At 46.2% G+C, this 22,276-nt stretch overlaps 2 protein-coding genes across 17 annotated transcripts in view; one reads left to right on the top strand and one right to left on the bottom strand.

Annotated features, from left to right (window-relative positions):
• Positions 1-1,802, bottom strand: part of Acmsd (aminocarboxymuconate semialdehyde decarboxylase) — a 38,115-nt gene extending 36,313 nt beyond the window's left edge. The window contains exon 1 of the mRNA XM_006992974.4: positions 1,662-1,802. Within this exon, the coding sequence (XP_006993036.1) occupies positions 1,662-1,718 (57 nt within the window). The 5' untranslated portion in view covers positions 1,719-1,802. The remainder of the gene's footprint in view (positions 1-1,661) is intronic.
• LOC143267772 (uncharacterized) overlaps positions 1-22,276 on the top strand; it is a 31,761-nt gene that overhangs the window by 1,517 nt on the left and 7,968 nt on the right. For 6 of the 16 annotated variants that reach the window (XR_013043224.1, XR_013043220.1, XR_013043214.1 and 3 more), the window contains exon 2: positions 1,727-1,833. The exons of 2 other annotated variants lie outside the window; for them this stretch is intronic. Coding sequence is in view for 5 of the 14 variants with exons in the window: in XM_076547292.1 (XP_076403407.1) it covers positions 1,727-1,833; positions 15,028-15,214 (294 nt within the window). In the remaining 9 variants the exon portion in view is untranslated. Of the gene's footprint in view, positions 1-161; positions 1,834-15,027; positions 15,215-15,666; positions 16,584-17,256; positions 17,515-22,276 lie in introns of those variants that run through there. 8 more of the 16 variants (XM_076547292.1, XM_076547294.1, XM_076547291.1 and 5 more) reach the window with 4 other exon arrangements.

The raw sequence follows: 22,276 nt of genomic DNA, 5'->3' as shown, positions 1-22,276 counted from the left end.
CAGTGGGGCTCTCTGTTTCCATTGGCCACAATGGGATAGACTTTCAGACAGCTCAGGACTATTCCCACATTTCAGTCTGTTATTTCTACCTCCCAGATCACTTACCAATGGACAAAGAAATGCTTGAGATTTTGTTTGTTTGTTTTTTTCCTTTGAGACAGGGTCTCATATAAAACAGGATGGCCTTAAACTCTCTGTGCAATGGAGGATGACCTTGAACATCTGACCCTCCTGCCTCCACCTCCTGAGTGCTGGGACAATGGGCATGGACCCGCTTTAACACAGTACTGGAGACTGAACGCAGGGCCTCACGCATGCTACGTGAACACTTTTTCACCCGAGCTACACACATACGAAGCCCGAGGTTAGCATTTTTATATGAGATAACAGTGAGAAGAAAATGTGCTTGCACAAGGAACCACTTATTAGAGTTTGTGTTAACTCATTTTTTTCCACCTTAAATAAAATAAAGATTAAACATTATCAGTAACATGAAAGTACTCCAGAACAGGAAAGACGGGGTAAAACCAGATACTGTCCTAAATTAACTTTAGGTAGTTACTAGTTTCCTCTGTGTTCCCACCTTGCTTTTTCAGTACCTCTCCCTCCCTCCCTCCCTCCCTCCCTCCCTCCCTCCCTCCCTCCCTCCCTCCCTCCCTCTCTCCCTCCCTCCCTCCCTCCCTTCCTTCCTGGTCTGGAATACACTCTGTAGTTGTCTTCTTCAGCTTACTGACACCAACTTCACAAGTTGTGAAGTGGGCTGAAGAGATAACTCAGAGGCTAAGAGTGTGTACTGCTCTTCCAGAGGACCTGAGTTCTATTCCCAGCATCCTGGAACTCCAGCTCAAGGGGAATCTGATGTCTCTGACCACACACACACACACACACACACACACACACACACACACACACACACACACACACACACTTCCCCTTTCAGCACCTCTCCTGGGATCCAGGGCTTCCCACACGCTAGGCAAACACTCTATCACTGTGCCATGCCCACAGGTCCACCCCGCCTTTTTTTCTTCTTCCAGAGAACACTCTTTAGAGAAACCGATGTACAAAAAATTCCATGTCACAGCCTGTGGGGATTTCTAAGATACCTGCTTCCCAGGTCTCCCTAACAGGGTTCATAGCTTAAAGATCAGGCAGGAAAGGTTTCAGACAGAGCTCTGAAATAGACTGGAAAGACATTTCACAAAGCTATCTCCTGGTACCTCTAGAGCCTATTTTAAACATTTTGGAAACCGACCACATTCTATTTAAAAAAAAAAAAAAGGTCTTTTAGTTGCAACCGTGACTTTCGATCTTTGTAGTTGGCAGGTGTCGTTCCAACAGCTGAACACACTATTTAAAAGACAGCAAAGCTGCTTGACTTAAATCATGCAGGGATTTGAAAGGATGTGTCATGTGAGGGGAAAGAAACGCTCCAAGAAGCCCTTTATTTCTTTGAGCCATTGCTCCGCTGAAATGAATGTAAGAGTCATCTTTGGACAGTAGGAAATCATAGTTACCAAGTCGCTTCAAAATCACTCCCCCAAGAGCAAAGAAGAATGACATTCAGTTCCCTCTCCAAAGAAGAGCGAGGTCTATAAACAGAGCTGTTGAGAGACTCTGGAAAAGGTCCAGAAAGAATCCCGCACATTAGTTGCCATTACCTTTTCTAGATCGGGCCATTCCTTTGGTAGAATATGAGTGTGGATGTCAATTTTCATCTCCACAGGATCAGAGGAGACACGTGTATGTACAAAAAGGGGAATCTGATGTCAAGAGATCGTCATGAAAGGCAGAGTTCATTGACTTCCTCCGTCCCTTTATGTCTACCTTCGGGTACCAGTCAGAAGGCCTGGCCAGCCCAGGTTTGGTCCATGCCAACTGCCCTATTAAAGTTCAAGATTCTGTTTATCCCCTTGGCTTTGGTTCAGTACTCTTTGGTAACTAGGACTCAGCACAAAATTTAAAAAGAAAAAAAAAAAGGCAACAAGAAAACAGGAATGTACTCAACTTCTGGGGCCAAAAGGGCAGCATGCTGCCTTGACTCAACAGAAGCTCAGAACTTGACTAATTTGGAGGTGGGGATGTAGCTCAGTTGGCAGGAGGCTTGTCTAACATGGGTTCCATTCACAGCACCACTTAAACCAGACATGATGGTGCACACTTATAATCATGGCACCTAGGAAATAGAGGCAGTTGGATCAGAAGTTCAAGGTCACCCTTGGCCTTATAGTAAGTTCAAGGCTGGTCTAGTAAATATGAAACCCTGCCTCCAGGAAAAAAAATTGACCAATTTTGTATTTTAATATTTAAATTTTATCAAGATACATTCTGTTAAAAATCAACTAGCATGTATTTAGACATAAAATAATTCAGGGGAGTTTTAAAGAAAAATCGTATTATTGTCTAATTCATCTCTTCTTATATTTGGTTTTGTTACCCAGAAGTAACTCATGTTAATGGTTTTTGGGTTTTGTTTTTGATCCAGTTAGCTATTTCCATGTCTTTAAATCATATTTAAAAACTGCTTGTTAGAGCGAGGAGGTGGTGGCTCACTCCTTTAATCCCAGCACTCGGGAGGGAGAGGCAGGCAGAGCTCTGTGAGTTCGACCTGGTCTACAGAGCGAGTTCTAGGACAGCCAGGGCTACACAGAGAAAGCTGTCTCAAAAAAAAAAAAAAAAAAAACAGTAAAAAAAACAGTAAAAAAAAAAAAAAGAAAGGAAGGAAGAAAGGAAGAAAGAAAGGAAGGAAGAAAGAAACTGTCTTGTTCACAAAAATTTAACATGTTGAAAACATAGTAGGGTAAGTTTTCTCTTTTAATTATTTTAAGTGTGTAAGTGTTTTGTCTACATGTATGTCTGTGTACCCCATGCTTGTCTGATACCCTCAGAGATCAGAAGGGGGCATTGAAACTGGAGTTATGGATGGTTATGAGGGCATTGGAGCTCCTGGAACCGGAATTACAGATAGTTGTGGGCTATCATGTGCGTGCTAGAAACTGAACCCAGGACCTCTGGAAGAGCAACCCACGCTCTTACCCACTGAGCCGTCTCTCCAGCCCCGGGGAGTTTCATCTTCACTTGCATCATCTTTATGGTTACATTTCGTTCTTTGCCTCTGGTTTTCTACTCGTGGTTCATTTCTCTTCTCACTCACTCAGACGGGCAGGTATTTAGCAGGCACTGGCTGAGAGATCTGCTGAAAAAATGGTAGGGGAAGTTTCATCTTGCAGAAAGCGTCTACCGTTCAGGTTGTACTTTGTCCTCGTGGACTTTTCAGTTCATTCATTCACTCATTTATGCATGCATTTAACAAACACTTCTGGGGACTTCCTACGTGCTGAAGATGTAAGGTTGAATGAGATGAGATGATGTATAATAATAGATCACTGTATACAGCCTTGTGTAGGGATTGGAACCAATCAGCATTCCAGCTGAGGGTGGGTTGTGTGGGCCAGGAGGGTGTCCATTGAAGCATAAAGTGGGACTTAACAGTCATGCCATCAAGGGGAGCCTGGGATAAACCCGTCCTTTTCCTCATCTTGGAAAGGAAAATGTTCAAAGGACCCTAGGGGCTCTGACAGAACGTTACATCTACTCTAGGAATGTTCCCTTCTGCGCAATCTCTTCAGTACAGAAACTGAGTATTCAAAAAGCCTTCTGGCTGTAATTCACCTGATTATGGATGAATTATAAAAGCATATTAGTGATTGATGCTCAGCGTGAGAGGGAACAAGGGGAAATTTCAATGCTCTTGCCTTTCCTTGTTTCATGAGACCCATTCTCATACTGCTTGGGCTGTCCTCAAAGTCCCTGTGTAGGATGGATTGCCTCGGACTCTTGATCTTGCCGCCTTCACACCTCATGCTGACACTACAGGCATATAGCACCGTGCGTAGCTCCTTTTTTTTTTTTTTTTTAAAGACAGGGTCTGGTGTATTCCAGGCTGTCCTTGAACTCCTGGCCCTTCTCTTTCCTCTTTTTGAGGGTTGGGATTACTAGCCTGCACTACCAGACCCCATCTGCATGGTTTGGATGGAGTTCAGGGCCTCTGCACACTAAGCCACACCCCGGTCTCTCCCTCCCCCATTCTCCTTATTGGGACCCCATTGCATCCCACCTCCATGTTCCGCTTTGTCCACTCCCACAGTCAGGACCTTGTCTCTCTTCACGATTCTTTCATTGCTGCTGCTGGTCACTGGCGGCAGTGGCGGCTCCCTGCGGTTTGTCCCAGAGACTGTCTGGACCCAGCACAGTCTCTTTGAAACACAACATGCCTTTTGGCATAATGCTGTTTGTGGTTTTTCACTGCTAGGTCTGTGAGAAACCCAGAGCTGCTGGTGTCCATTGAAACCCACAAGAAACAAGCGCCACTAGTTGAGTCTCGGCCCCTCTCGTCTCCGTGCGCTGCCTACTGTGCCCTGGTCCCCAGCCACGGGCCGCATTTCCTGCTTCCTCACACAAAATTCTGGCACCTTCCTGTCTCTATTTACAGCTTCCTTGGTGTCTGATGTCTGCAACAAAGGTCTTCGTCCTCCTTTCTAACTCTAACCATGACTCAGTATTTAGCCTAAGCATCATCATCGTCTTCTGATCACTCCTGTCTCCCAGAGATAAAATGGACCACCCATACACATTCCCATCCTCCACCCATACATCACCCCATCCTCCACCCAAACATCACCTCTTCCTCCACCCAAACCCCTCCCCGTCCTCTATCCACACACCTCTCTATCCTCTATCCATACACCTCCCCATCCTCCACCCATACATCACTCCATCCTCCACCCATACACCTCCCCATCCTCCACCCATACACCTCCCCATCCTCCACCCATACATCACCCCATCCTCCACCCATACACCTCCCCATCCTCCACCCATACACCTCCCCATCCTCCACCCACCTTGCCTACCCCCAGACTCATGAGTAGAAAGGACCCCCCAGAAGTGTGAACAAGTTCTAGCTTAGATGTCTTCAAAGACACCAGAAGTCCTTCCTGCGGCTTCCCCTCCACCCTGTGCTCCTGGACTTAGGCACCCAGAGACTCTTTGTCTCTTTCCCCTTCTCAGCAATGACAGGTGTGTTGTTCCACAGACTGGCTGACTTTTAGGCATGTCTGTGGGGGACTGTCTTGACTGCTAACTGAGGTGGAGAAATCCAGTCCACCGCAGACAGCACCATTCACTGTGTTTGGGTCCCGGACTGTTTAAGTGTAGAGAAGGTGAATTGAAATGTACACCAATCGGGGCTCAGTCCAGTTAAAGAGGCAAATTATAATGGAAGGCAGAGAGAGGAGTTTTGGTCGGTGTGGTCACAGTGTGAAGAGGGGCAGAGAGATTCACTGACCCTCCCCGACTCCACCTTCTGGGCTCCTAACAGGGGTTTAGGTTTAGGGCAGCATGAATGCTTAATTAAGAAGCGCTGGTCAATCAAGGTGTGGTCCCAGCCACTTGACCCATCTTTATCTGGGCTCCAGTCTCCTCTGCAATGAGGTCTGACAAGTTGGAACTGTCTGAAATCTCTTCCTGGGAGGTAAGTTCACTCTCTGGCAGGCACTAGGCTTCAGTCCTTTTCTTTCTCCTTAGCGTGAGATTCCTGGGGAGCTTCCAATGTCTTGGGGTGCCTTGCTTCAATATTCCAATACCCGAAAGAAGGGCACAAGTGGTGCCCCTTAGCACAGTGGTTGTCACCCCATGGGTCACAACCCCTTTGGTGTGTGTGTGTCGAATGACCTTTTCACAGGGGTCGCATATCAGATATCCTGTATATCAGATACTTACATTACAATTCACAACAGTAGCAAAATTACAGTTACGAAGCAGCAATGGTGATTATTTGGCTGGGGATGACCATGAGGAACTGTATTAAAGGGTCGCAGCATTAGGAAGGTTGAGAACCACTGCTTTAGAATGTCTTTATTTCTGCCAGGCTCCTGACAAGTCTTACTATTTGGAGACCACCTGATTCAGTCTTCTGCTCTTAAATTTGTCTACGTTCAGAAACTGCTGAACTAATAACTTTCTGAGTAAACACCACAGGAACAGGGACCATACTTGTCTGTTGATTTTATGTGCTGCCTTGTCAAGGTCATGACGCTCAGACCTTACACCAGACACTGCTCTGCCCTTTTCTGCTGATGTAGTTTTTTTTTTTTTTTTTTTTTTCTCGAGACAGGGTTTCTCTGTGTAGCTTTGCGCCTTTCCTGGAACTCACTTGGTAGCCCAGGCTGGCCTCGAACTCACAGAGATCCGCCTGGCTCTGCCTCCCGAGTGCTGGGATTAAAGGCGTGCGCCACCACCGCCCGGCTGCTGATGTAGTTTTAAACTGTAGGAATACTTAGATCAATGGAGTTTCAGCAAACTCATCTGTTATTCACAATGGGAATGAGCTTCATCCTGGGAGCTGGATGAGACTCATTTAAAAAAAAATAGCAACAGACTGATTTTCTCTCCTCCCACCCCTTGTCTATCTGTCTATCATGCCCCTTATTGATGGTAATATGTTCCAAAAATGTGTTTGGCAACTTTGTTATTGTGCAAACACCACTGAGTGTATTTACACAAACTTAAATGGTATAGGGCAAGCAAAAGACTTGGTAACACAGACAAGATATGAAGCTGCTGTCACTACAGCATCATTGTGTTGTTGTTGTTGTTGTTGTTGTGTGTGTGTGTGTGTGTGTGTGTGTGTGTGTGTGTGAGAGAGAGAGAGAGAGAGAGAGAGAGAGAGAGAGAGAGAGAGAGAGAGAGAGAGAGAGAGAATGCTCTAATTGGTAACTTGACATAACTTAGAATCATCTGGGAAGAGTCTCAGTGATGGATTGTAGATTAGGTTGACCTGTAGGCATGTCTGTGGGGACTGTCTTGATTGCTGACTGAGGTGGAGATGTCCAGTCCACTGCTGACAGCACCGTTCCCTGTGTTTGGGTCTGGACTGTGTAAGTGCAGAGAAGGCGAAGTGATGAGTAAGAATGGCTGCATTGCTACCTCTCTGCTCTTGACTGTGGATGGGATTTGGTGACTGTTCTGAGCCCTGCCACATTGTCATCCCTGCTATGATGAACTATGTATGACCTGGAACTGGAACTGTGAGCTCAAATAAACCTTTTCTCCCTAAGGTTTTTGTTTTTATTTTTGTTTTTTGGGGGAGGGAAGGGTTTCATTATGTAGCTCTAGCTGTCCTGGATCTAGCTCTGTAGACCAGGCTAGCCTCAAACTCACAGAGATCTGCCTACCTCTGCCTCCCGAGTGCTGGGATTAAAGGCGTGCGCCACCACTGCCTGGCATCATTGCTTTTCTTTTCAAGATATTCTATCACAGTAACATTATCAGACAAAGTTTCCATTCCCAGAGCTCTCTCTGGCTCCTTTTATATTTATGCAATTAAATGCTCAAGGGTTGAAACAGAAACTAGTTATTGGATTTGAATTTTAAAAGCGTTGGCCTCAGAGGTAGATGGAAGACTTTAAGCCATAGACTTGGGAAGGACTAGGGTGGAGACTAAATGTTGACTTGGGTCTGACTAAATAAAGGTCTCCTAGACTGGGGAAGAAGCTCAAATAAGGGACAGCAGCTTGTGGATGCTGTGAGTCCAAGTTGGAGTGGGAGAAGAATCTCTAGATGACTTAAGAGGTCTTGGTCTAGGAATGGACAAGAGCTTTATGCTCATGCAGAGGAAGGAGCCAGAAGGCAGGATGGAGGTTGTGCCTGGATCTACCAGGCTCTGTGTGGGTGAGCAGAGTAGTCACAGCTCAACACGGTGAGAGAGCTTTAGGGTGATGGCAGAGGAGGATGGAAGCAAGCCAGGTATCAGGAGGCCTGGGGAAAAGAGGTGACAGATGGGGGTGAGGCCTCAGGCCCTGTGTGTGTCTGTGGTTAGAGAAGCACAGAACTACCCAACATCAGCGATTACCCACACTTAAAACTACCTCTTCCTTCCATTCCTTTGCCTGTTGCATTAGTTACTTGTCTTGTTGTAAAATATCTTACAAAAGCAACTTAAGGAAGGCGTGGTAACTATGCCTCACAGTTTGAGGGCAGGGGTGTAAGGCACCTGGTCACGGTCTTTCTACCTTAACTAACTTAATCTCGAAACTCCAATCATGCTTGCTCCCTTTGGTCTTTGTCCAGTAGGAAGTGAGGCCATGGTCTGAGACAGAATTTAAAGTTTACAGTCACGCCCTTCACATGGCTGGTGACAAAGGGCAGCCTCAGCACTATAGTGCAGCTGGACTGTAGGGATGTCTAATCGTCCAAAGTCTAGAATAAAGCCCAGTCACCTGTACTGGACAGCTGTACTGAAGGTATTATCCACGCTTCTTATCTCTGTTTTGTTTTTCCTTCTGTGTGCAGGTGCATGGGGAAGTCAATGCAGGGTTTCTCCCATAAATGCTCTCTACCCCATATTTTATTTTTTGTTTTTGTTTGTTTGAGCCAGGGTTTCTCTGCGAAATAGTCCTGGCTGTCCTGGAATGCCCTCTGTAGACCAGGCTGGTGGCCTCGAACTCACAGAGATCTGCCTGCCTCTGCCTCCCGAGTGCTGGGATTAAACCACCACCTCCTGGCCTCTATGCTGTTTTTGAAAGAGTCTCTGACTGAACCTGCAGCTCGTTGATTTGACGAGGCTGGTTGGCCAGTGAACCCCAAACATCTTCCTGTCTCCACTTCCCCAGTCCGGGACTACAAGTGTGTGCCATTGCACCCAGCGGCTTTTACGTGGTGTAGGGGATCCAAACCCAGGTTCTCACGCCTGTGCAGCAAGCATTTTCCTAACTGGGTCATCTTCCCAGCCCCTTTGTGAACACGTGACAGTACCTCAAGCGTTTGCATTGTCTATAAAAACATGTTTAGGAAGAACTTGCACTGTTTTACATTGTTAGTGTTCCCAGAAGTCACCATCACCCCTGTCACGCTTGACCATTAAACACATAGATGACGTCACTCAGCTGTTTAGTCACGTTCCCATTTGACCCTCAAACCCACAGGAGATGCGGCTTTCCTGTTTGCCTCAACAACCGAGTCAGAAACCTCACAGCCCTGTGCGTTCTACTCCAGGCATTTCCTGAACTACAGACTCTATCCAGGATCTCCTCCCATTTCATTAGATTTGCTGGATCAGTTACCTAATAAGAGTCTGCACTGGGCAGGAGAGACGGCCCAGTTAGTGCAGTGATAGTGTGTAAGTATGAGTGAGGACCTGAATTTTTTTTTTTTTTTTTCCGGAGCTGAGGATTGAACCCAGGGCCTTGCGCTTGCTAGGCAAGCACTCTACCACTGAGTTAAAATCCCCAACCCAAGGACCTGGATTTGATATCCAGCACTCAAGTGAAAACAGCTGGTGCATACTTATAATCCCAGCACTGGGGGGCAGAGACGAGTGGATCCCTGGGGCCAGATGGCCAGGGAGCCTAGCTTTCTCGGTGATTTCAATGCATTCAGTGCCTGAGACGTGACACTGGATGTTGTCCTCTGGCCTCTGTGCTTCAGTGCATAAACGCACACGCACGGGTGCAGGGACTTGGCGGGGGTTGGGGGTGGGGCTCAGGAACCCCCCCCTTACTAGGACTGAGGAAACAGGTTCTTTTCACTTCGACTCAAATATAGAGTGCCAGCCCCAAAGCTAGCACGTTTGAATTCGATTCATCTGTCTCCTCCACTATGGCTTTGGATCAGGCACCATGAGTTCCTCCGGCGAAATCTCTTCATTCACTATTTTTGGAGTTGATGACTAATTCAGAAATGAACAGTAGGCATTCACAGAGTCGGAGAGAGTGTGCCAGGCCCTCGGGATATCAGTGTAGTGTGCCAGGCATTCATAATATCCGTGCTGGAGCTGTCAATCTTTGCCCCCCCCCCCCTTTGCAACACTGTGAGGTGGAGAGGCAGAAATAAATTCATGTGAAATCCAGCACCTGGGGTGGAAAGAACGAATTCCATACTAAGAACCCTGAGGGCAGAAAACAATTTTTTTTCCTAAAGGGTTAAGGCTAGATTTGGAAAGTTACAGTTTCTCCCTGTGAAATTTCAAATGTCAGTCACCCAGGGGACTCTAAAAAGACGGGTATCGGCCTCTCCCCTGACACTCCCCATCAGTTACCTTTAACTTCAACTTGACACACTCTAGAGTCACAGAGAGGGGATTATGGAGGAATTGCCTAGATCAGACTGGCCTGCTGCATGTCTAGAGGGGAGTGTCTTAATTATTAATTGATGCAGGAGGGCCCAGTCCACTGTGGGAGGCATCACTTCTAGGCAGGTGGTCCTAGGATGTATAAGAAAGTTAGCTAAGGTCTGGAGAGATGGCTCAGTGGTTAAGAATGCTGACCTTTCTTTCAAAGGACCCAGGTTTGATTACCAGCACCCACATGGCAGCCTACAACCATCTGAAACTCCAGTTCTCCTGCCCTCTTTTGGCTTCCTCCATGGGCACGAGGCCCACAAGTAGTACATAGACTTGCAGCTTGCAGGAAAAACATCCATACACATAAAATACAATAAATAAAATAAAATATTAAAAAAGAAGGCTAGCTAAGCAATGAGCCATCAAAGCAGTATTCCTACACTGTTCCTGCCTCCAGGTTTCTGCCCTGATTTCCTTCAGTGATGGATTATGGCCTTGAAGTGAAAGCCAAATAAATATTTTCTTCTTTTAAGTTACTTTTGGATGGAGTGTGTTCTTACAGTAACAAAAGGAAACTATAACACCCCCCACACACGCGCACCCCCCTCCCATATACACACACATCCAAGAATGCAATGCGTAGTCAAATTTGAATTTCAAATGAGTGGCAGATAATGTTCCCAGCGTAATGCTATTTCAAATATTGCACAGAGCAATAGTAGAGTGTTTCCCTGCTTAGTGCTGGGACTGCAGCTTAGTGGTGGTGTCCTCAGAGGTCAGAAAAGGACATTGACATTGGAGTTATCATGGTTGTAGGCCACTGTGTGGGTGTTGGGGATCAAACCACGTCCTCTGAAAGAGTAACAAGTCCGCATAACGACAAAGCTGTCTCTCCAGCCCCTGGAATTTTCTTAAGTTCTTAGTGTGGTTGTGATGTTTTGTATAATATTAAGGACTTGCCTTAATATTATACTATCCCAGGGGCCCAGAAGGGACACTACCAGCCGCGCAGGAATGAATCTAGATACACTGAGTTCTTTAGTCCATTCACTTTATTCTTCTAAGCCAGTTCTGTCTACACAGTTTCAGCCCTGTCCTCACATTCAGCTCCTCTCTGTGCCCAGTTTTCCTGTCCTCATAGTTTAGTAAGCTCTTAGGCTTTTGGCCTGATCTTTCTCCGCCGTCTCTTTGTCCTCCATCTATATCCTTTCTGGCTCCTTACCCCTGGCCCTGATAAACTCTACAAGAGATCTGCTTTACCCTCTCCTGAACCTCTGTCTTCCTCTCTTCTCTCTGGCCATGCAGTTCTGTGTCTTCTCTTCACTCTTCCTCTCTTCTCTCTGGCCATGTGCTTCTGTGTCCACCTCTGGAATTCCACTCCAGTCCTTACTGCGCCTGCTTATGTAAAACACCCTAGGTCCTAGGCATGGAGGAAGGGGATGGTCTGAGCTTCATTTGCACAAGAAACAAAGCTATGCATCTCCAGCCAGCTTGTCTCCTAGGCTCAGCAGGGGAGTTAGTTACCTAGAAGTTCAGCAGGTCTGAGGTGCTGAACTGTTTGCCAAATGGTCTGGGAATATTTGGTCACGCAAGAATTTCATAGCAGAGGACAGCTGAAATATTAAAAGCTGGATTGTGAGACCAAAATGAGCCATCTTAGAAATAAGACAAATGCTTTCACCCTAAAATTAAGGCCTAAGATTTCTCCTTTTGGGAATAGGCCATTAGTTACTGAAACCAGTCAGTTCAGATTCCAGAAACCAGGAAGTGTAAAAGTACAGAGTCACAAGATAGTCACAAGGTAATGCCTGCTGGACTATGGAATGTCCTCTCCCTGGTTTCCAGGGTAACTGACCACAGAAATGCCCCCACCTGAGGGCAGCCAATGAGAAATGGTGGCGGGCAACCACTCCCTTAGAAGTAATTTCTAGAAGTCCCTAGAAGTGAGCCAATCAGAATTGTATCCATACTAGCACCCCTAAATGATGTAACCTTGTGACTTTTCCCTTTAAAAACTGAGCTTGCAGACAGGTGGGCGCTTCCTCCAGCCTCCATTGCATTGGATGTATTGGATGGAGTCCCTGCCTAGGCTTGTATTGCTTTTGGATATCCAGAATTAAACCTTGCTTTTGCATTCCGGCATGCTCGTCTTTGGTGGTCTCTCTGGGGGTCACGATCTGGGCACAACAGGATAACACCAAATATTCATAATAAATGGCTTGCCTTTTGACAGACCCTTGGCCGGTCAAAGTATAGCTCTAACACACAGCTGAATCTCTATAATATATTCTTGCAGCCTGCAAGAGTGATGTTCACTGAGGTGAAGAAAGATGGGGCTGGACCTGCCAAGGTGTTTTCTGTAAGGGTTGGCAGAGGAAGAGCTGAAATAGGAAAGAGAAGGATGAGGATTTTAAAGACAGACCAGTTGGGGTTCATCCAAACTCCAGTAAAATCATCCTATTTTGTTATCTTATATTCTATATGTGAATTGCATGTTTGTTTTGATTATATTTCTCCACGTGTATGTGAGTAGGTGGGTGCATGTGCATGTGCAGATATGGAGGCCACCAGAGGTCAGCCATACAGTATCATTCCTCAGGAACCATAGACCATGGCCTCCAAATTCCCAGTGCCCCTGAGTGACATTGTGGGGTACTGGTCCATTATCTCAATGACAGAGTGTGCTGTACATTTAAATCCATAATCCCAGACAGTGGCTGTTTGTGGTTCTGTAACTGGAGCTTGTACATGTGAGCTGTGAGCTGGGATTTTGAGGTCCATTCTGTTTTAGAGGGAACCCAGGAGTGAGTTGGAAGAGGAGAGGCACACAAATCGTGGACCAGGGACCAGAACCCTCTGGCATGTTATTTTGGGCTCAGAACTTCTATGGATTCAATAATTTCTTCCAACATTTTTTATACTAAATTGAAAATGTTTTCCTTGCGGGCTGGAGAGATGGCTTAGTGGTTAAGAGTACTTATTGCCTTTCTAGAGGACCAGAGTTCAATCCACAGCATCCACATGATGCCTCACAACTGTCTGTGACGTCAGTTCCAGGGGATCAGATGCCTTCTTCTGGCTTCCTTGGTCACCAGGCACACAAGTGGGGCTCAGCCACCCATGCAAGCAAAATTCCCACACACATAAAATACAACAACAACCTTTAAAACATTTTCAGGGGCTGAAGAGATAATTCTGAGTAAGAGTACCGGTTGTTCTTCCATAGAACTGGGGTTTGATTCCCGGCACCCACAAGGTGGCTCACAGTCTGGAACTGCAGTCCCAGAGGGTCCAGTGCTCTCTCCTGGCCTCCGTGGGCACCAGGTATGCATGTGGTACACAGACATACATGCAGGCAGCACATCATAGGCATGAAGTGTTTTCACACCTGTTTCCATACAGGTGTGAAAACCTCCATGTCTCTCGACCCTCCTTCCTCTCCCATCTCCTCTCACCATTACTGCCCTTTGTCCCCCTCTGCTTTCATTTTACAAAGACAGTCACTGTTTTATGTGACCGTGTGCAATCTAGGGACCATAATGAGAGAAAACACACGGCAGTTGTCTTTCTGAGACTGGCTTAATTCTCTCAATATGATGATCTCCAGTTGCATCCAATTTCCTGTAAACGACATAACTTTGTTCTCCCTTAAGGGTGAAAAAATTCAGTGTGTGTGTGTGTGTGTGTGTGTGTGTGTGTGTGTGTGTGTGTGTAGCTCACATTTTCTCTACCTATTCCTCTGTTATTGGACACTTAGACCGGTTCCATAACTTAGCTTTTACAGTGAGGTGGTCAAAATGGACGTACAAATAACTGAGATGTGTTGATTGAAGTCCTTGGGGTAAACACCCGGGTGTGATGCAGCTGAAGGACCTAAAGTTTCAACTTCAAACCAGGCCTTCTATGTGGTCTAGGGTCTATTTGTCGAGGTGGGCGAGTAGGTCATGTATGTGAAGTTCTGAATGAATGTGTGTTATTATTGACATGACCATGGCCGTGTCAAGGACTCATAGGAAGGACAAGAGAGTTCTCGAATCTCTGAGATTCAACAGCCTCTGCTTTCCAAGTGCAGGGTTTAGAGGCGAGCACTACAATGCTCAGCGTCAATTTTACAGATTTTAAAAACAGTGGATTGCACTCCCTTCACACACAAAAAAAAACCCACTATGTTCCACTGAAGAGTCTAGAAGAAAAAGAATACATGCTCATTGTCTTAGTTAGGATTTCCATTGTTGTGAGACAATACCAGGACCAAAAGCAACTTGGAGAGAAAAGGGTTTGTGTCAGCTTCACAATTCCACCTCACGGTCTGTCATTGTGGGAAGTTGGGGCAGAAACCCAAGGTACAGACCATGGAAGAGTGCTGCTTACTGGATTGCTGTCCGTGACTTCCTCAGCCTGCTTTCTCAAACACCCCAGGAGCATTAGCCTAGGGATGACACCGCCCACAGTGAGCTGCACCCTCCCACATCAATCATTTATCAAGGCAACGCCACACAGACTTGTGTTACAGGCCAGTCTTACCAAGGCACCTTCTCAATTAAGAGTCCCTTTTTCCGGGTATGTCTAGGACCATCAAGTTGACAAAATCCAACACATCCCTTAGCTAGCTTAACTCTCCTATGCTCTTGTAGCCTTGTGATGAAGGTCGAAGATGAGGAGCTGGGCACACTTTACTAACAGAGCTATCTCCGCAGCCCTGGACTCAGTCATTCACTCCGCAAGGCAACCCACAAGCAAGAGCCTCTCTGTTTCACTCATGGCAAAACTGAGGCACTTTGAAGCCTCATTTCCATCAAGCCCGGGGACCATAAATACACTTCCTGTTGTTAGCAGGTCAGGGAAATGATAGGAAGATCTCGTCTGCTGCTTGGGAAGCCACTCTTTGGAGTTCTTGTACTTTTTAGGGTCCATGGAGCTGCTTTCAGGAGTGTCTGAGGGAAGCCTTGGGAAGACAAGAAAGAACGATGGGGCTACAGGTCAAGGTCATGAAGGCAAGCTGTGTGAAGGGGGTTCTCTTCTCAGGGCTGGGGAGACGACAGTGGGTAAAACCCTTGAGGAGAGGAGGTTGAGCTTTGGATCGCAGAACCCAAGGTAAGTCAGGTACAGGAGTGCCCATCTGTAATCCCAGAGCTCCTGTGGGGAGCTGGGAGGTTGGGACAGGGCAGTCCCTGGAAGTCTGTGGGGCAGCTGGCCTGGTGGGTGCAGTAATGACTTCTCCCACAAGGTGGAGGGCAAGGGCGGGTACTAAAGGTTGTCTTACGACCTCCACACAGGCAGGATGCACACGATCACCTGCTCTCTCTCTCTTTCCCTCCCTCTATCTCTCTGTCCTCTCCCCTCCTCTCTCTCACATGCTTTGCACACACACACACACACACACACACACACACACACACACACACACACACACTCACACCCAATCTCTCCCCTCTCTCCTTCCTTCCTATCTTCCCTCCCTCCCTCCCCCTCCACACACACACACAGATACACATGGACACACACAGGTAAAAATAAATTAATAAGTGTCCTTTTCTTGATGCAAGATTAACAAACTAATCATGGAAGCACACGACTCGGAATTCTAGACTCCACAGGAAGAAGATGATGAAAAACCACAGACGTTGCCATGGCAGAGGAGACAGGGAGTTGACTCCAAGGCTATCTCCTGGCAACCATTTGACAAAGAGCTGCACTTGACTTTGAATTACAGGCAAGGCAGCAACCACTTGGGGATCCTTTGCAAGAGAACTTTAATCAAGCTTACCTGGATGCCCCGAGAGAAGTCCAGATTTATTAATAGAAATTAAATACAATTTCAGGCACCCTCCTCCAGTGAACCACTTCCCTAGTCTGCCTAGTTATGAAAGCTTTAAAAGTTCTGCTCTCCATGAAAGCATTTTCTACTTCCATTTTCTTTTATTATTGGTTTTCACACTTATTTATTTAATTGTGTGTGTATATGTGGGTGGCCACTTGTGTGTGATGGCACATGTGTGGGTCAGAGAAACACTCTGAGGGAGTAGATCCTCTCCCTCTATCATGTGGGTCCTGGGACTTGAACTCAGGTCGTCAGGCTTGGTGGCAGACTTCTTTGCCCACTAAACCACCTCACTGGCCCTAGCATGCTCTGTGCCAAGGAAAAGCTTGCTAGTCCTTATCTGCAAATGCCTCTATCCAAAAGGCCAGAACATGAGGTTGAGGATCCTAAAGTACTTTCTGGAATGTTGGCCCAAATCCCACTGTAGAAGTAACCATCTTACTAAATAAGAAACACAGAGCCAATGCAAAGATGAAAGCCCAAGAGGTCAGAGCTAAGAGCCTTACCCTTCCTGCTTCAGTGATCCAGGAGACCTACTTCCTGTGTGTTTGTCTTTATATAGACTTTCTGTTCTGCCTTCTCATTGGTTATAAACCCAACTACATGACCGCCTCGTCACTGCCTGTCTGTACAGTCCTCCAGGTTGGTATTGAGATTAAAGGCATGTGTCTCCATGTTGGCTGTATCCTTGACCACACAGAGATCTACCTAGCTCTGCCTACCAAGTGCTGGGATTAAAGGCGTGCACCACCACCGCCGCCCAGCTTCTGCGATGGCTTACTATTAGCTCTGACCCCCAGGCAACTTTATTTATTAACATACAAATAAAATCACATTTCAGTACAAATAAAATATCACCATATCCCACCGTAGCCCTTGCTTTGATTTTATGATGTCTGGGTACAGATACCATACATAACACAGGGGTGTAGAACTTTGGTTATACATTGGCATCATAGGAACTTAAGAACTATCCCCACCCACACCTGAGTGTCAGCACATTTGAAAGCTCTCTGGGCTTTCCTAAGACCCAGCCAGGACTGAAAAGCACCAGCTTGATGGATCTTTGAGGACTAAGATGCACTACAGGAAGCCATCATTCCAGGAAAGCACACATTGAGGTTTTTACATTTGTTGGTTTTTTTTTTTTTTTTTTTTTTTTGGTTTTTCGAGACAGGGTTTCTCTGTGTAGCTTTGCGCCTTTCCTGGAGCTCACTTGGTAGCCCAGGCTGGCCTCGAACTCACAGAGATCCACCTGGCTCTGCCTCCCGAGTGCTGGGATTAAAGGCGTGCGCCACCACCGCCCGGCTACATTTGTTGTTTTTTGAGACAAGGTCTCTCTATGTAGTCCTGACTGGCCTGCAACTCTCTATGTAGACCAGGCTGGCCTTGAACTCATAGAGATCTGCCTGCCTCTGCCTCCCAAGTGCTGGGATTAAAAGCATGTGTGCCACCATGCCTGGCCATACTGAGTTTTAAGATCACATTTATTTTCTGTTTTTCCATAGATTCTCAGTTATTTTTGATAACAAGAAGGTCATTCAACTTGTCTTTACAAAGTTTAAAAAAATATGTAAGTTCACAGTTAGATTTCCTTTCTTCTTTCTTTTCTTTTTTGTTTTTAAAGCGAAAATCATTCTTGTTTGCTTGTCTTCCAGAGGTAACTGTTTTGTTAGCATGGGGTGTATCCATTCAGACTTTCACCATTGTTGCTAAATATGTGTATGTGTATAGAGACACAGACTTTGTGTATGTGTACATGTCTGTGATTGTGTGTGTGTGTGTGTGTGTGTGTGTGTGTGTGTGTAAACGTATGCATGTGTGTGCATATATGTGTGGAAACCAGAGGTTCTTCCTCAGGATGATGAGTTCCTTGTATTTTGTGACATGGTTTCTCATTGAACTTGGAGCTCACCTATTCGGCTAGGCTGGTTGATCAGTGAGTCCCAGGGATCCTTCTCTCTGTTTTCTCAGCATTGGATTTACATGTGTGTGCCACCATGCCTGGCTTTTTTCACATGGGTCTTGGGGGATTGAACTCAGGTCCTCATGCTTGTGTGACAAGCACCTGACTGACTGAGCAGCCTCCTTAGCCCTGTAGCCCTCTAACCCACAGTTTTCAGCAGCCAATCAACCCATAACTTTGTTTGGCATGTGCCCTTATTTAGAAACACCTTATATAGGTATTTTCATTATACTTCAACTCAAGGCTATTGGCATTACACATCAACATTGGAATGAAGGCCATTGGGTAAGATGCACCTAATAGTTCTCTAATTAGGAACATCAGATAGTACTTTGACACTGTTGGGGGACCCACTGTAAACAACAAAAGTATCATCAAAAAGCACACAAATGTTGGGCTGGAGAGATGACATGTGGTTAGGAGCGCACACTGCACTTGCAGAAGACCTGAGTCTGGTCCCCAACACTCACGCTGGACAGCTCACGACCACCTGCGTCTCCAGCTCTGAGGGATCCTACATGTCTGGTCTATATAAACACCTGCACTCATATGCTCTCTCTCTCTCTCTCTCTCTCTCTCTCTCTCTCTCTCTCTCTCTCTCTCTCTCTCTCTCTCTCACACACACACACACACACACACACACTTTAAAATAATAAAAATACACCTTTAAAAAAGGAGCATGTATTGTTCCTGTAGAGCATCCACATTTGGTTCCCGGCACCAATATCAGATGACTCAAAGCCTCCTGTAACTCCAGCTCTAAGGGATCCAATGTTTCTGGCCTCTGTGGACATCTGTCCTCAAGTGTACATACCTCTACACACACACACACACACACACACACACACACTTAAAATTAAAATAAACCTTAAAAATATTTTTCTAAAAAGCCTAAAAATACAGAGAAAATGTGGCACTAAATGAACTACAGAAAGGATACCCAGAGATGAGCAAAAGCTGAGCAAGGGAGTTGAATGTTGGTTTGTTCGACCTTAGATGGAAAGGTGTGTGTTTTTGAAGACTCATATTTTCTACTACTCTGCACATTATCTGTGAATGACCCAATGACCCAAAGCAATCTAGTATTGATTTGAGGGGTTGCAAATACATTTGAGTAAGTAGGCAAATTCACAAATACAGAATCTGTAAACAGTGGTGATTGACTGTTTAGTTTGATCAGCATGGTGATATGGAGGAGGGGGATTGACTGAAAAAATTGAATTATGGGCTGGAGAGATGACTCAGCGATTAAGAATGCTTACTGCTCTTATGGAAGACCTGAGTTTGGTTCCTGGAACCCATGCCAAGGCGCTGACAAGTGCCTGTAACTCTAGCTTCAGGGGATCTGATGCCCTCTTCTGGCCTCCAAAGGCACCTGCACTCCACACACCCACATATACACAATCACATAAATCTAAAAGAGAAAGCAATTGAATTAACGATCAGTATTGTAAGTATGCCTTCTTTTCTTTATGTGTGTGTACATGTGTGTTTGCCTGTGTGTGTGTGTGTGTGTGTGTGTGTGTGTGTGTGTGTGTGTGTGTGTGTGTGTGTGTAGGGCAGAAGGAGGTCAACCTATTGTTCCTCAAGATGCTATCCATCTTGTTTTTTGAGACAGGGTTTCTCACTGGTCTAGAACTCACCAAGCAGGCTAGACTGTCCATCCACTAAGACCCAGGGATCTGCCTGGCTAGCTGTTTCCTCGGAGCTGGAATTTTAAATGTGTGCTGCCACTCCTCGAGTTTCAAAACCTGGCTTCTGGGAACTGAACTCAGGTCCTCATACTTTGCAAGGCAAGTGCCTTGCCTCTTGAGCCATCTTTCCAGCCTACAGGGATACCTTCCTGAGCTGACCACACCCTCTCACTCCTAACTGTGCCCTGCTGACGGTGTTGAGTGTTCATCTCCTCTCTCTGGTTAGTGGGGCGCATGAGTCTGGACTCCTGGGGGACCGGCCAGGGGTAAAGTGCTTCTTTTGTTAGAAGTCAAGTTAAGAAGCCGCCTTTTGTAGTATTTTGGTCTTGGTGAACTGGGTGGGATGAGGAGCTGGGGCAGGTTTAGAAGGAAGGAAAGCAGTGTGTCTGTGGTTGCGTGCACACACCTTTGAGTATGTCCTCCTTGTGGCATGGCGTGAGTGTGGAGCTTAGAGGACCACATAGCGGTGTCTGCTCCCTCCTTCCACCACGTGTAGCATGGGAAATCAAGCTCCGGCTGGTCGAACTTAGGTCTTTAGGCTCGCAGGCAGCAAGCGCCTTTCCTAGCTGAGTCATCTTGCCAGGACCAGCGTCTTCGTTTTTTTAAGATTAGCATACAAAGTGCAGGGTTTCTTCTTGGCCTCTGTGTCACACATCACACATCACTACACCTTGTTCTCTCTCGCCCTTTTGCACTGCCTCCCTCCACCAGCTCCCGAGTTCCCCCTAGTTAGATGCCCCCTTCTCAGAAAGGGAGGCCATCATGGTCACACAGAGTATTTAGGAGAGAGAGCATTTAAGCTGAGCTCTGAGGGGGTGGGAGAGATTAGGGAACAAAGAGGAAGACAGACTACTCCGGAAAATATTTATTATTTATTTATTTATTTACTTATTTATATTTATTTAAGACAAAGTCTCGCTTTGTATTCTGGTTGGTCTGGAACTCAGATATATACACCAGATTGACCTTGAACTCATACAGATCCATCTGCCTCTGCCTTCTGAGCGCTGGGATTAAAGTGCTGAGGATTAAAGATGTGTGCCACCACACTCACAGGAAATTATCTTATCCATACAGTTTAAAGGGAAAGAAACAGAAAATACTTCTTTACCTTCTTAGCCAAAAGGAGCACAGAGAGGACTTATTTTCACTTATGTTCTGTCATGCCAGTTATACAGAATTGGGTGGAGGGAGCCTGTGAGCTGGAGGAGGCCCTAGAGTTTGGGGTGGAAGGGGCTGTGTGTGTAAGAAGGGCCAGGAGGTTAGCCCAGGGGCTTTGAAATGTCTAACGGCACTTGTGAACAGGAACTGTAGGACTCCCGGACATTAGCATGGACTTCGATATGCTTCTAGGTGCCACAGGTATATGTCAACAGCGAGCCTCATACCCCTTCTGCCAGAGGCGAAGGAAATGACTCCTTTTGACAGACAGAGAACCTGTGAGTTCCTGAGGAGTGCTGGCTTTTATCTGACCAGCAGAAATCCTTCTGTAGTCCAGGTTGAGCTGGTTTCTGGATATATGCATTGCCTGAGACCTAACACTAGTAGCCAAATGTTCATATTTTGAAATTGAATTTTAATCATTTAAATGAATTTTCATTTTTCTAGACCTGCAATTCAGTGAAAAGTGCTTGAAAACTGACATTCAGTAATTTTCATTCAGCTTTTAGGAACCAAAGGGGATACAAACATTTTCGTTTTCTAAATTTCTACAACATGATATCACTTTAAAAGCAGTAAAAATGAAACTGAGAGGAAGTTCTTAACCTCCACATTCCTTGGGTCCATCATCGGTTACCGGTCTCTGGTCTGTTTGTGACATGTGTAACAACAGCCAGATATGTAACAACAGAGAGAAAACCTCATTGTTGGGCCAGGGTTGCTCATTCGGTGGATGCTTACCTAGAACATTTGGGGCCCTGGACTTGACCTCCAGACCCCATAACATGGGTGCAGTGGTGAATTCCTGCAACCTAGCACTTGGGAGGTGAGGTGGAGGCAGGGGGATTAGAAGTTCAAAGTCTTGCTTGGCTACATAGAGTTGGAGGCCAGTCTGGGGCTAGGTACAGGAGGAGAGAGAGAGAGAGAGACAGAGAGAGAGAGAGAGAGAGAGAGAGAGAGAGAGAGAGAGAGAGAGACAGAGAGAGACAGAGAGAGACAGAGACAGAGAGACAGAGAGAAAGCAGCTCTGCAATTCCTGTAGGGTTTCTGTATCTTGCCTACAATTTTGTGATGCTGTGTCTCATAGCAACAAATGCTTGGATCCCTCTCTTTGTTTAACCTTTGTTAAGCCTCCTCCAGAGTTTTCTACCTGAAGTGATTCAGATGTTAGTGATGGATGTCGCCCCCTAGTGGACATTCCTCAATCCTTCTGCTCTGTGGACGGCCCTCAGTCAGTGCAATGCTCAAGCCACTCTGTCAGGCGGGAGAGATGGAACCAGCCTTCCCGAGCCTCAAGCCGGTCCATCAGACTGGCCATGACAGACAGAACAGTGTCCCTAACAGAGATGCCCATTTCCTAAGCCCAGAATCCACGAATACGTTACCCTGCAGGACCAGAGGGGCTGTGCCCATGTCTTCACGGATATCAAGGAGGAATATCACCGGGACTGTCCGGGTGTGTCCAGTGAGAGCACAAAAGTTCTGATCAACAAGGAAGGAGGAGGGTCAGAGAC

Source organism: Peromyscus maniculatus, chromosome 11 (assembly GCF_049852395.1).
Source record: "Peromyscus maniculatus bairdii isolate BWxNUB_F1_BW_parent chromosome 11, HU_Pman_BW_mat_3.1, whole genome shotgun sequence".
Lineage (NCBI taxonomy): Eukaryota > Metazoa > Chordata > Mammalia > Rodentia > Cricetidae > Peromyscus > Peromyscus maniculatus.
The sequence above is the reverse complement of the archived record's forward strand: the minus strand, read 5'-3'. Positions and strand labels throughout refer to the sequence as shown.